Here is a 14,981-nt window from a genome sequence, read left to right as displayed (position 1 = left end):
TTTTATAGCAGAATTTAAGTCATAGCTGTCCTGTCATCTGTGATCCCTAAGATCTTAGGATTTTTTAGGTGTTCTCCGCTTACATGATTTCACAGATGTCCTTTTTTGAAAAAAAAAACAGCTACTGCATTGTTTGTAGCTCACCTAGTTCTGAAGCAGAAAGGGAGAGGAGGTTCTTTAAAGAAGAGTCTGAGCAGCTCAAGACAGGCAGGCCCAAGGCTTGCCCACATCCTGTGCTGCTAAATTACTAGTGTGAGCTGCAGATTTAGAAGTGAAAATCACCAAGCTCGGTTTCTGCCTTTCTGGAAATGGGACCGAAAACTGCTTACATGCAACACTTTGCTGGACGAAATAAGGGATGAGGCACAATTCTCCTGAAAAAGAGATGACTCCGGTTCCCTTTTTCCTCCAGCAAAAAGGAGGCAGTTTTTCAGCTCCGGTTGCTGAGCAGGGTGATGGTCGTGGCTTTGAATTTCATCTCCCTGGGGAGAGTGTGGTGGGGTGACGATGTTGAGGCACAACACTGCCAGCAGCACTCGGCTCTGTATGTCTGTAGGTAGCAGGCAGTTTCCCAGGTATGAGCTGTGCCCTTTGTGGCTCAGACTGCAATACCTGCGTTGTTCTCTGAGAATGTATTCTTGAGTATGCAGCTTTACTTGTCCATGCGGCTGGCACAAGCCAGTGTGATGTTGCATAAGCGACACCGGTAGCACAGGACATTAACTGCCTCCACTCTTCACAATACCTGCATTAGACCATCTTTTAATGATCATAATAATAATTGCCTATGCTTATATAGCGCTTTTCTGGACACTCCACTCAAAACGCTTTACAGGTAATGGGGATCCCCTACACCGCCACTAATGTGCAGCCCTTCCTGGATGATGTGACGGCAGCCATAGTGCGCCAGAACGCTCACCACACACCAGCTATTAGTGGGTAGGAGAACAGAGTATTAAGTCAATTCACAGATGGGGATTATTAGGAGGCCATGATTGGTAAAGGCCAATGGGAAATTTGGGCAAGATGCCAGGGTTACACCCCTACTCTTTTCGAGAAACGCCCTGGGATTTTTAATGACCACAGAGAGTCAGGACCTCAGTTGTACATCTCATCCGAAGGACGGCACCTTTTTACAGTATAGTGTCCCCGTCACTATATTGGGGCATGAGGACCCACCTAGACCGTAGGGTGAGCGCCCCCTGCTGGCCCCACTAACACCTTAGTTTTTCCCAGGAGTCTCCCATCCAGGTACTGGTCAGGCTCACACTTGCTGAGCTTCAGTGGGCTGCCAGCTGTGAGTTGCAGGGTGATTTGGCTGCTGGCTTTTCTGCACATCTTGGCCTTGTTTGTTTTTTTGGGGTTGGTGGGGGAGGGGAAGCAAGTTGTTTTGTGGTTCATCAACATCTATGTTGTAATTGTTCTTGCTTTTCTTTCAGTGGCATTAAAATGTAGGCAATGTAAAGTGTATTGGATACTAATCGGGGAAAAAAAACACTTTTTTACAAAAATGTTTTGTTCGAGCCAACATACAAAATGGATTTTTAAAAACCCCGGCATTTGATTCGCTTGATTGCCTTCTCTCCAACACCACAGACCCACAGTACAGCTGCCAGCAGAAGGCCATTCTTTACAACTGCATAACAGACAGAATAATGAAGATAATCTCTTCCACTGCTATAGTACGGCACTGTACTGCAGATCAGGGGGAGGAGAGAGAAACTGCTTCATTGAGTTGAGGCTGGGTTGTACAAGGCTACTGGGGTTACCTCCCCCCCCCAGCTCTTGATCACACAGTCAAATAAGCACGGGACACTAGCTCACTTGCTCAGAAATTCTGGTACAGAAGAAAGAGCGCCACCTACTGGTCCACCACCAGCTCTTGCAGCAGCAACCCATTGTTTTTTTTTTTGTGGTGGTGTCTGGTGTAGGTTAGGAACTAAATAGGCCCAGCCTTATATAGTTTCTGAGATTGTAACACTCCTCCTGGCACTCCGGAGGCCAGTTTCCTGGACCGTGTTGTGGACGCAGAGGTTCAGTAAAAAGGCACTTGACCTTTTGCTCTGTCCCTCTGCTGTTGAAAGCCATTTGGCTCTCATATGAAGATGAATATGTTGCTATTAGGAGCTGTCCATATTCCCAAAAGTTGTGTGGTTGATTTCTACATTAGCCCAGTACCACTGTTAAGGTGGTAAGTATTGTTTCAGGTCACCTTGAGTGTAATCACCACTCAATACAACCTCCCATCTGTACAGTTAAAAGCTGACAGAGCAATTATGCCTGCCTGGGAAACAAAAGGAAATTGTTGGCTGTTGTGTAAAATTCATTACTTTCACTGTAATGAGTGAGTGCATTTTTTTTCTTTTTAAATTAAACATATACACAGTGTACCGAAAGCATTATAAAAAAAAAGTGACCTGCAAGGAAAAAAATTAATTAATTTCAACAGGAAAAACATTAATTGTTTTTTCCTTAAAGCTTGTGTTTAGAACTCTGTAGGCTGTGGCTGTGAAAAGGAGAGCCCTGCACAGAGCCAGAAAGGTGCTTTTCAATCTTTATTACCGCTTGCAGTTGTTTTGATCTTAATCTAACAATGAATGGTGTTGTTGTGCTCTTGTGTTGGGGGCATTATTGGTGCGGTCAGAGATCGGAATCGGGCTGTTTGTTTCTGCAGCGCTTGTGGAGTGTGTTTGAGCGACAGGGCTGGGATTGATCGGTCATAACTGTCTCCCTGTCAGCAAACCTCAGCTTCCTCGTCCTGTTAGGGACTGCAGATCCCGAGGGCACGTGGCTAATTTGTTCTCCACAGCCCTGAGGTCTTTGGCCTTTCTCGCTGGGAAGGCTCTTGAAAAGCTGCACCGAGGAGGCAGAGATGTGAAGTTGTTGGGCTTGATGTGCTGTGCAAAAAAAAACCAACCGCCAGGACTTCTGTACCCAGGCTTATCGGTATTCGTCAGCTGCGCCCTTGAAGGCCCTGTAGCACGTGATGGCTCTGGCGCGTCCTTGCCTCAGAGCTGCCATTCAGCCCGGGTCAGGCCGGCCACACGTGGCAAGTGTCGGGGGAGCTCACCGTGCCTTCTGTCCCCCCTCAGGGTCCGAGCTGCTGTACCAGCCCGAGGTGGTGAGGCTGTACCTCTCCCTGCTCACGGAGAGCCAGAACTACAACACCCTGGAGGCTGCGGCCGGGGCCCTGCAGAATCTGAGCGCAGGCCAGTGGACTGTGAGTGGCGGGGAGCCGTGGGGCTCAGGAGGGAGGCGGGGGGCTGCTCTTGGCTGATCGTCTGGGCCACACTTGCCAGCATCCACCATCACCCTGATTTTCTACCTGCTCTTCATCCTGGAAATATTAAGCAGCCTGTGATCCCTGAATCCTTACGAATACATGTTTAATAACATGTTTCTAATGCAATTTTTTTATATTAAATGTGTATTTGTGTTTTCAAGCGTGATAAGTGGTGTAGGTTTTCAGTGCTGCGTTAAGAAAGCTTGATGAATTTGGTACCGGATACGATTAATTTACATGGTTGACAATTCCTTAATCCAGAGCCTTCCTTCTAATATGAGAATGACTTTTTCCACAGGGGGGCTGTGCTGCTGAGGCAGTTACCATAATTACACTTCCCAAGCTGAAACTAATCTAAAGTCTCAAGCTCACACGTGAAATTTGGGTTGCTAATGCATCAAACCTTTGATTCAGGGTGAAGCAGCTAATGTATCTTTGGTCCTTAGGAGGATTTATGAATTTTGCAAATGCCTTTGTTTCCCCGGGTGCCGAAGGGGGACTCTTTTGAAAACCAGCTGCTGCCACCCGGTGGAGGACGTTGCACATTGCAGCGGTTGAATTCTCAGGGGCACCTGCTGTTCTGGGCTTGCCTTCATGTGCAAGTGAAATGTTTCTAACCAACAAAACAATCAAAATCCTTTAATGGTGTTTAATTGAGACAAGCTACATTCTTTACCTTAGTGAGTTCCAATATGAACGCTCTTAATTAAAACGGTGGAACAGAGCAGGCTTTTTAAGGATAAATTGTTCTATATCAGAATGTGTATGGCTTCAACACTGTATGAGGTTTTTTCACTCTTCTGTTCTTTTGCCCCGCTGTTGTGTCCTGGCTCTGCAGTGGTCCACGTACATCCGAGCCACAGTGCGGAAGGAGAAAGGGCTGCCCATCCTGGTGGAGTTATTACGGTCCGACTCGGACAAGGTGGTCCGTGCTGTGGCCATCGCTCTCCGAAACCTGTCCATTGACCGGCGCAACAAAGATCTGATCGGTACGACAAGGTCCCGCCGCCTGAAGCCACTTGTTTCAAACCTAGCCCCATTTAGCCCGAGCATAGGAAGGCATAGCTTCCATCTTTGGGAAGGGCAGAAAGTCATTCTGCAGGTATCGCAGGAATGATTACCATTGGGTCTGCGTCCAGGCCTTGAGAAATGGCACGGACACTGACCTTTCATAAAATCAGATGGAATCGCAGATTTAGCCATGACTGAAAAAGGTTTGAGGTTTTGCTAGAGTCAGTTCGGAATGAGTCGGGAATCCCAGAGTCCTCCAGTCTGGTTCCGAATTGTCCGCGCCCTGTCTGACGTCCAGTTCCGTGTTGCTCTGTTTTGGCATGCAGGGAGCTATGCGATGCGGGACCTGGTCAGTAATTTGCCTAGCGGCCAGCAGAGACCTGCAAAGAACCTGGAGGAGGACACCGTAGTGGCCATTCTCAATACCATCCATGAGATTGTGACCGACAGCTCAGAGAATGCCCGCTCTCTCATCCAGGCCCAGGCCATAGAGAAGCTGGTAGCCATCAACAGGACAAGGTAAAGCTCCCAAAAAATCTATAACAGATAATCAGCCTAGTGGAAGATAATCACACCTTAACAGGCATGTTGTAGTTGTATATTAGACATAAGCTCAGGCTGCTACACCATGATCTATGGCATCAGATAAAAGATTAATCTGCTTTTTTTGCAAATAATTTTCACCTATGATACATAAATCTCCTGGAAAGAAGAGTGTGAAGGAATCAATTTTTGTGTTGTTCTCTTTTTCAGTTCATGGCACATGATTTCAATTAAATATGTGACTAGACCTTAAAGTATGTGACATCAAGGACTGTTGAAGCAAGTTGACTTTAGATACTTAATTTTGTTCAGAAGTTCCTCTGTTAGCCAAGATTTAATCAAATTGCTTCTGTGCTTTCATTTAATATGCTGTTTTAAATATGTACAGCTCTTTCAAATAATTAAAATATTGTTTGCATGACAGAATCTATGACATGTTTTCTTGGTTTGTTTTTAATGAACATTGTCTGTTTTCCAAAGAAAAATTCAGTTAACAGAAGGAAAACAGTTGAGAGAGGCAGGATTAAAAACTGCTCCTGGTGGAAGAATTTTTAATTTGCAGTTAAAAGTTGATTGTTGCTCGGGTCTTCGGGTCTACATGGAGTACTAATTTTTTTTTCCTTTAAAAAAAACAGTCAGTCTCCACGGGAGACAAAAGCCGCTTCTCATGTTCTCCAGACCGTATGGAGCTACAAGGAGCTGAGGAACACGCTGAGCAAGGATGGCTGGAATAAAATCCACTTCCAGGTACTAATCAGCACACTGTTTACACAGACTCACTGTTCAGTGAGGCCTCGTCTAGAATATTGTGTCCAATTTTGGTCTAGAAAAGATCTTTCCGCTCTGGAATCAGTATTGAGAAGAGCAACCAGATACAGTCTGGGACTCAGGTGGACAGGTGGAATGAACTTTTTAGTGTGGAACAGAAAATATTGCTGTTTGATGCAGTGGTTCAACAAACTCCAAACAGGGTGACAAAATAACCACAAATGTTTCTCTCACATTGAAGAAGCATCTCACAATATGATCTGCTTTATTTACAAAGACAATGTACGTAGTGGGGGAGTCCCCACATACTGATGCATGATCTTGGATTTTGTCCCCACTTGGATGACTATTGCACGCCGGCTCCCACACACACACACACACACACACACACACGCAGATGAGGGAGCCACGCTTCTTGTGCCATCCATTAGAGAGGTTCACAAAGCTAAGGAATCACTGGGCGCTTGGCGGTTTCCGTAGGGAAAGGGTTAACCTGCTGCTGCGAGTCTGAAGTCTCCTTTCTCCCTGTAGCCAACAGCTGCAGCTCTGCCCAAAGGATCCAAGACCGGAAAACCTGGATACGATGACACCACTCTCCCGCTCATGGAGAAGAACCAAGGTCAGTAACTCCCTCGCTGGAACTAGCATCCAGTTCCTCCACCGACGGTACCAGGTTCGGTATTCCGGCTGCCAGCTCCCCAGCTGGCTAGGAGATCACAGGGGTAGCTGCTGTACAGCCTTCCTTTATCTCCCTCTGACCTCCATAGTGAAGAGCCAAGGTTCTCCCAAGCTGTGTCTGTAGTTCACATCCCTGGAGCTGAGACGCATAAAGACCTTGAATGGCGAAACGGTTGAGTGTAATTATTGAACTACTGTTTCAAGGTTTGTAAAAAAAAACAGATAGCCATGCCAAGGCCTTTTTCTTCTTCTGTCTTGAAGTAAAGGAAACAGGGATCTTTTGTACCCTACCTATTGTAGACTGCAGACAGCAAGCAAACCCTCTTGTAGGTCAGGCTGGAAAGGGTGAATAGAGCCGGCACAAATCTGATGCCAAGAAATTAAGCCAATTTATCGCTCTAGAAAAGTCGTGCTCTAAGGCAAGTGCACATTTTTAATGTGGATTCTAAAGGAACAATATGTGGACAAATCAGGTTCTCCCAAATTAGAGATTCTGTTTCTCTGGTCAGAGTAGTTAACCACGAAAAATATTACTGCTGTGTTGTCTGTCTTCAGCTGGTATTATCCCAACAGGCACCACTGTCACGTTATTGCCTTCTCTGTGAAATGTACGCCTCTGTGGTGATAAGAGAGCTGTCTTTCTGTGACGCTGAAAGCTGGGGTCAGGAATTCGGGTTCTCCTCTCGGACTTCACAGAGGGGCCGCAGCCCACTAGCTGAACATCTTATTGACAGGGGGGTCCTGAGAATGACAGCAGAGCTGGGGGGGGGAAAGGGTCTCATTCCCTCTCGTGCTCTCTGATGAGACGCTGGGCATCAAGACCCCCTGCTCTTGTCAGGCGACTCCTTTATGTTACTGCGTTTTGAGACCAAAATAAAGATGCGCATGATGGAATGAGAAATCGATTCAAGCGTGAAAAAGGGCAAATCTGGTAAATGGGTCATCTAACAAAACCTCAAGTGTTGCGTGTGGCAGTCAATTGAAAACAGCGTGTAAATACTTTACAGGCAACAAGAAATCTGCCACTGGTGATATGATACCTATGGATGAACTCGGGCCAGGTAAGACCAAATGTGCATGACTTGAAAATTGTCAGTTTAAATTAAGGAGTGATAAATTCCTAGATCATTCTCAAATGCTTAGATTTCAACCGTTTTAAAACCATGCAGCACTCAAGAATGAGTCTTGTGTATCAAAGCGATCTTAAACAGAAAATAAATGCTCCCCAAATTCCTTCTTGATTTTGTTTTGCTTGTTTAAAGTGATGTTATTTGTCATACGAGAGAAAGCAAATGATTACACAGCGCTGTGCAATTTTCTTTTGGAATCCCCATTGATGCTGTCAGCAAGACATCTCTCTTAAAATCGATGTTTTGTGGGTTGAAAACCTAGATTTTTAATGATAATGAAATTTTATCCAAATAGTCAGACTTAAATAGCATTCCCTGGTGGAATTAGTTATAATTTCGTTCTTTCGCAGAGGTATTAGTAAGCCCAGCTTTAAGATGCATAACACCTGTTGGAAATGTGGATCTGTACAAACAGCTGCTGCCGTCTGCCATAGCAGTTTTCTGCTTTTTTGGTGTGGATTTTTCTTGAGGTTGAAACGGAGTCTTGTCCAGAGTGCCTTTGCGGTGGGCCTCTGTGCATTTCCCCTGGGTCCTCCATCTCATTCCTCAGTCAACGGGAGCTGTCAGAAAAGCTGACACTAATTGGAATGTGGTTCATTAGCCTGAGCCCAGAGACGTGGGAAGGACATTCTGAATGGTGACAGTTTGTTCTAGCCTGAATTCCACCTGACCGGGGGGGGGGGCAGGCAGACTTAGTGTTCATCCAGTGGACCCCTCACAGCCTCATCTGCTTGGGGAGCCTCAATAAAGTGGGGTGCTGTAGAGCAGGAAGTGGTATATATGTGGTACCCTAATCCCATAAGACTATAGCTGGCAAGTTAAAGATTTTGCTATATTCAGTTATACAGAGAAAAAATGTGTAGAAAGATGAGAAACATTTATTTTGGTTCTGTTCTGTAAATCCTTTCGTAACTGCCTTTATGAAGCATCAGTTATTCTTAAGCCTTATTCATACACCCCATGGTTTTGGGGAAAGGGGTTCTGGAAGAACTAAGGCTTTTATATTCATATCATGTTATTTTGAGATAATATCTTTTTCCTCCCCTAACAATAAGTCATTTATTGAAAATGTTCTTTTTAAGTGGCACATGTACAGCCACAGGTCTCCTGGTATTATTATTATGTGCTGTTTTCCTCCTCTCCAGATGGGTATTCCACTATCGATCAGCGGGATAAGGAAAGCAAGTACAGGAAAGGCGACAGCTCGGGCGACTTGACAGAACGAGAACCTTTAAAGGTAACCAGAAGGGCGGACTGCGAGAGCCATTTTCATCTCCTTAAAAACGTCCATTATGCAGCTGAGGGATCCTCTTTTATCAATCAGAGAATGGCAGCAGACTTCACTGGAGTGGAGCATTGAAAATATTTTTTCAACAGTTTTTTAGAGTTACATGACTTTAATATTCCCTTGGTTTTCATTTGAAATATAAAGACTGTTATTAGCCTCAGTGTGTTTAAGTTGATTCTACAGGGGTTCTACATTGGAGGCAGACATCCTTTTAAGACCTCGTGTCTGGCAAAACAGGCCTCACAGGGAGACCCACTGTATTCCTGAGGATGTTAAAACGACATTTTCAGGAGCATTAAACAAACACACAAAGAGGATGCTTCAACATACCGAGTTCCTGCTTGGGGCATTTTCAGATACAAACACATAACTCACAGACGAAGTAAATTTACCGGGAGGTCAGAAAATCGAAAGGTTTCTTTTCCCCTTGCTTTTGTTCAGGCAAAGCCCATTTTCTGTTGATTTCAGTCTCCCGGCGATAATGTGCTGGAGCCAGCCCTGCTGATCAAGGAAGCTGGCTACACTGTCCACACCCAGATGGGTTTGTGGACCTGAGCTGTTGGCGAGCTAGACTGATGAAGATGAAAACAAGTAGATGTAGCAATTACTACCCTCAACTAGTTAAATCCTGCAGTCTGCAGACCCTTGCAGCACCCTGGCATTGCAGAGCAATTTACCTCCTGCAGATATAAAGCATAAGTTAATTGTGTATAAGCTTTGCAGTTTTAAAGTCATTAATCACTGAGTGATTAGGAATCCCCCACCCCCCTTTTCTTCTCAACTTCCCTATATAAATGGCCTCTCGTCTTTGAAGATGGCCTGCGTGCATATCAGCTGTTAACAGCCTAGCATATAAATGCTGTTCTTAATTACGTACAGTCCCAGCTGGGAAGGATATCTCAGGTGTTTTATCAGTGTTGAATAAATTACGCGTGCCTGAGATTATGGGGTTTGAATTAAGTTGAGATGAAAGGCCGTGGAAATGGATGCCTTCATTTAGTTGTAAAGAGTAATAGCTAAGGCAAGGCATATAACATTAACAATCTTTGTGTTTTTACTAAATCAGAATAAACCCTTTCTTAGCTCTGTCCACAGCAGCCCTAGCAATATATACTGTATGACAGGTCCTTACACAGACCTGATTTTCTCTAGTTTTCCTCCCTTTTCCACCACTGACAAGTGGCCTGGCAATGTCCAATATACTGTACCAGAGCGCCAGAGACTATGGAAAAGTACTGACATTCCAGGCTGGCTCTTTAAGTGTTAATATGTGCCCAAGCAAAATGCTACTGCACTGTACTTCCTTGATATCCTAAACTTGCTGCCCCAACTGCTCAGTTTTATGGGAGTAGCCAGACTGCATTCAGGCTTCTAGAGTGGTGCAAAACTTGCATCCTAAGGCCACGATTGGCTTAATTTTAGAAGCCTAAATACAGTAGTGCTAGGCCAGTTTAAAGCCTTTGAGCATAGCTCTAGATATACTGTATATTCATGTCTGTACACTGCTGCATCCACCTGGCCTGACAGCGGTGGAGAAGGAATCAGGTCGGCCAGTCCAACCAGAAGAGGGCAGTAGAGCACCTTCAGCCCCCCTGTAACGCACTGGCAGTGGCACAAGAGCCAGTGAGACGCTAAGCCTGCTTGCACCTGAGACCGTATCCCAGACACATCGCGTTGTGTTTAAGGAAATGTTCAGTTCGAACTGCCTTTTTTGCATGCTGTTTTTCTTTGTTTTACAGCTTTAAAATGTGTGGACTAACACTGGCTTACACTTCTCTTAATGTTTTTTTTGTCCTTGTTCTTTTAACCCACGTTTTTGCTGTTAACCCTTTCCCTGTTGCTGCAGAATGACACAAATAGGAAAAACTTTATCAGGAGTAACAGGCCCTCAGTGAATCTGGTGGATGCTTGTGACGTTAAACCTCAGCCTGTTGACTCGTGGGTCTAATTGCATGCATGGTAGGTTTTCCTCAGTCTTCCGAGAAGAAGAGGTTATTTTTTTTTCCCTAGCTCCTGTTCATTTATGCCCTTACTGTGTGCTTTACACGCTGGCTAACCCAGAGCTGTGAGCTTCAAGAAAAACAACCACATTAGTCTGTGGACATTAACCTTGATTCCAGGTCTTTTGTGGAGTTTTCAATAGAGAATAGAAGTTGCTCTACGTAATTTTGATTAAAGCAGAACTTGAACCCTGCATGCATAAAATGCATAAATGCAGGGTTGTTTTTTAAATTAAATACTAATTTTAAAGATCAAATCCTCTGTAATAATATGTCAAATTAACTTTTTTTTCCCCGAATCTTTGTCCATCAGTCACCTGCATTGCTATGATTTCCTGCACTATAATTTACTTTTTTTAACCCATCAGCTTATTTTCCCGAAGTGTGATGAGTCCTATTTTCAGGGCACTTTACAAAATAAATGCAAGGAAATCTGCAATTTTGCCAGCCCTGCAGGCGAAAACTTTATTTTCCCGAAAGTAAGAGAACCACCGCTTAGTATGAACAAATTAAGCTCACTGTCAATAAGCAATGCCTGGTGCGATGCACGCCAGCATTGCTTTTGGAGAGCAGGACGTTTTCTGTGGCTGTAGCTAACTGCTCGGGTTAAACAGTGTTGACTTCCCAGCTCCTGATTCTCAAGGGGCAGAAGAGGAACAGAGCTGCCTTAAACAAGCTCTGGGTCTTTCAGCTGTGCCCAGCAACAGGCTGGGCCAGGATGAAAGCCTGCGAATGGCCAAAGTGCATCCAAATTGTTCAGCACTGAACGTTTGTCAGCCATTCCTGTGCTTTTCCTTCACTCCTGCTTGTCACGCTGTATCCCATTGTCACCGCAGATCACAGCATCTAAGTGTCAGATCTTCATGACTCATTGCAAAAGCTCTGTAACCAGATAGAATGCTTTTATCAGGGCAGCACATGAGCAAGATCTTAGAAGTAATCAAGCAACTTCGTTTTTTTTAATGCTGTTAAGTGGGTAAGTAATGCAGAAGGCTTCACTTGTTAAAGGAGAGCTAATGTCAGTGTGCTATCATGACCTTAGTATTGCCCTTTCTCACACAATCCATCAGCACCTAATATGCCATTTCATTCTGTAGGGATTGGTGTCTGTGAGTGGACTTTTTGACAGATTTCAAAAAGCTGTTTTTCATGTGTGGCTGTTTGTCACTCTAATGAAAGCATGCAACAGTTTGAGATCCTTTACAGAAAGTTTTGTGTTCATGTCCTATTGTCCTGAATTGAAAAGATGAATTTTGTCAATTACAGTAAATGTTGGCCTCTGTTTTTTTGAAACATTGTCACAGAGCAACAGATTTTGTGTTCAATAAAGTGGTACACTACTGTGTATCAGTTTAAGACTTGTCAGTGATATAAGAGCCTCCGTCCTTTGAAAAGATTGTGGTTCTGACAGATTAAGCTTTCTTAACAAGAGATGTCCTCTGTTACAGATATACTTTGTTTGTTGTTTCAGGCTTAAAATAAAAAAAACATCTCAATTAGAAGAGGATCTCATGTTTCACCACTGCCATTAGACTTGGAGGTCATTTTATTGTTGACGTGTCAGCAGACCTTTTAAAAAACGAACTTTTATCGTCCAACAGACAAGTTTTCACAGAAATTTAAAACAAGATAACTACTACCACTCATATCAACATTCCCACTGGACATAGCACCCTTGGCCCTGGAACAAGCTCTTGTGTGGATGGATTCAGCAGGTATCCAGGAGGAGGCTGGAGGAAAGCAAGACAATGAAAGTGTGGTGTTGGGCAGAGGAAGACATTTCAGGCAGCCAATTAAAGCAAACACGTTGAACCAACTTATTATTTAAACGCAGCCCGGTATAGTCTCAAATGGAACACACAGTTGGTTAGCACTTTTGTTTCGCAACTGTAAAAAACATAGCTTCTATTTTTAAATTTGAGTTCCACTTCTGTTTTCTTTTTCCTGAGGGTTTCATTTTTTTTCCTTTCTGTTTTTTTTTGATTACCGTTTTCAGGACTGAGGTGGGGAGCGGAGTGTTGGTTTTCGACGGATTAACGAGGGGGAAGATTTATTTATTTGTGGTTTGAGTTTGGGAACTAGAAAGTGTGCAGGGGTGGTGGAAAATGTTTTGGGCAAATGCTTCTGCTGTTTTCATGTGCCAGCTTTGTAAACGTGCTTGGTTTTTATTCCCAAAGAGGTCTGCTCTGGCCATGAACAAAATCCGGTAAGGGTCTACTGACACCTAATGAATCAGGAAGTCCAAATCTGAGAGACCACCATGATGTTTTAGCATTATTTCTGAAGACTTGGCATGTGTAGTTCTGCACAACCCAATGAAATGGAGCAAACAAAAAAGAATCACACATTACAGATGATTAAACGTTTCCTGAAACTTGTTCGGCCATTACTTCTGAGAAGATCTGCAGTAACCTTGCTGCATGAAAACAAAATGCATACAAAATGGGTTTTGTATAAGAACTTCAGAAGGAAAAAGAAGTCCATTCTGTGTGTGAGTGGTGAGCATTACTGGGGAGTGGGACTGGCGAAAAGAGTGAGTTTGGGGGAGAGATACGAATTCCCGCTCTCAGATTCAGAACTTACCTTTTAAAGCATTTTATATTTTTTGTTGGTTTTATAGATGTACATTAAGATTACAAAGAAGACATCAGACCGACTTCTAATTGGTCTTTATACATTGTGATCTGCGTATCCATACCAGAATGTTTGGGAAGCACATACAGTGGATGTTTTTGTATGATATAATCAATCACTTTAGCTAACAGTATGTAACTAGCCTATGGAACCATGCTGATCACGGATTTATATTTTGTATTGCCACAAGTAAAAATAATGACAGTTTTCTTTTTAAAGACGAAGAAAACATTTGAATTGATAACCTGATTGCCAAAATCGTTCAGGGTGGGGAGGGGGGAACCAGCAAAACTCTAATGGCTGAGAAGACGTGATGTGTGCAGCAGGGATAGACAGACTAGAGATGTCAATATTATTGAATCGTCTCATCTCACTGCCATAATGCCGAGTCGCTCCAGAATGTTTGACGTCTGTGTTAATTAAAATGTGCTCTGGTTTGCTAATGCATCTTTTTAAGTCTTTAAAGCAAGCATGAAAAAAAAAATTGTAAGATATCAAATGTTCTTCTGACTGTCAGTTCTCAAGTTGTTAAGGCCTTTGGAATTGACCAGAAAAGAGGCAAGGCAGTTATCGCCAATTTCAAAGCGAACCTTACATTAGTTTGTAACGGACGTGCTGGCTTTTATTCCGATTCAGAGACTTTGACAATGGTTTCCACGAGATCTGTGCTATTTTAAAGTCCAAGTCAAATGGGAAAAGATCTGTTTTCTTCAGCAATGGAATGTTGTCATTCTCCTTTTATCCAAGTGGGCAATCTCATGTATGGGCCGTGATGGATCAGTGCTGTAGAAGACAGCAGCAGAGCAGAGACATTCAGGACCGTCTGATTCCTGCGTCTTTATGGAGGCTGGCATGTACCTGCATCAAAGTATTATTTTCTATGTGATGTGACTTTCTAAAGCTTGTATTTTTACAATATGTTTACAAAAGCTTATATTACTACAATAACAATACTAATGTTAATTTGAAAAAAAAAGAGAAAATAGTCCATGTTGAAGTATTTATACTGTGTGCTTTCATGAAATTTCCATCTCTGTCTATCCCTGGCTGCTACTATACACTACCAAAGGGCCTGTATTCATTTTATATACCTATATAAAAGGCCAGGGGGTTATTGCTAAATATATTTTAACCTGTACTGATACAGATCTTGCTGTGAGATAAGCTACAGCAGGAAGAAGACTAAGCAAGGCCTACCTGTATAGATATCACTGATCAAAACCCTTTCAATAACGTTACTGTACTACTTAGTAGCAAATGTGTTTGTAACTATCATGTGCCTTAAAATTTTCATGGTAGATAATTGAAAGAAAACCGAAACTTAACAATGTGTTTTATATACTATTACTCTTTTCTCTCTCTCTCGGCGTTATCAGTGTAGTCTAGACTGGTGGTGGGTTTTTGCCTTGTATTACATTGTATTATAAACCTGAAAAAAAAAACCTGATAAAATGTTAAAATGCTTTGATTTCATAGAGGAATAAGTTGGTTATGCTTTCGTAGGATCAGAAATGCCACAGTAACAGAATGTATTATGTTAATTTCACTAATAGCCTGTGGCAAGTATCCAGCTTGTTAAAATAAGGAAAACGAAGAGGTTTGTAGTATATGAATTTGGTGTGTTTCCAATAAACCATGCCTGGAAA

At 43.2% G+C, this 14,981-nt stretch overlaps 1 protein-coding gene across 11 annotated transcripts in view; it reads left to right on the top strand.

Annotated features, from left to right (window-relative positions):
- arvcfb (ARVCF delta catenin family member b) overlaps positions 1–14,981 on the top strand; it is a 159,148-nt gene extending 144,167 nt beyond the window's left edge. For 6 of the 11 annotated variants that reach the window (XM_088935515.1, XM_088935517.1, XM_088935512.1 and 3 more), the window contains 8 exons: positions 3,093–3,220; positions 4,122–4,272; positions 4,621–4,813; positions 5,473–5,584; positions 6,137–6,224; positions 7,291–7,344; positions 8,559–8,650; positions 10,548–12,131. In XM_088935515.1, coding sequence (XP_088791641.1) covers positions 3,093–3,220; positions 4,122–4,272; positions 4,621–4,813; positions 5,473–5,584; positions 6,137–6,224; positions 7,291–7,344; positions 8,559–8,650; positions 10,548–10,649 — 920 coding nt within the window. In that variant the 3' untranslated portion in view covers positions 10,650–12,131. Of the gene's footprint in view, positions 1–3,092; positions 3,221–4,121; positions 4,273–4,620; positions 4,814–5,472; positions 5,585–6,136; positions 6,225–7,290; positions 7,345–8,558; positions 8,651–10,547; positions 12,132–12,172 lie in introns of those variants that run through there. The other 5 variants (XM_088935518.1, XM_088935519.1, XM_088935509.1 and 2 more) reach the window with 3 other exon arrangements.

The sequence above is a fragment of the Atractosteus spatula genome, chromosome 17, assembly GCF_055471065.1.
Source record: "Atractosteus spatula isolate fAtrSpa1 chromosome 17, fAtrSpa1.hap1, whole genome shotgun sequence".
Lineage (NCBI taxonomy): Eukaryota > Metazoa > Chordata > Actinopteri > Semionotiformes > Lepisosteidae > Atractosteus > Atractosteus spatula.
This window is presented reverse-complemented; position numbering and strand designations above follow the sequence as displayed.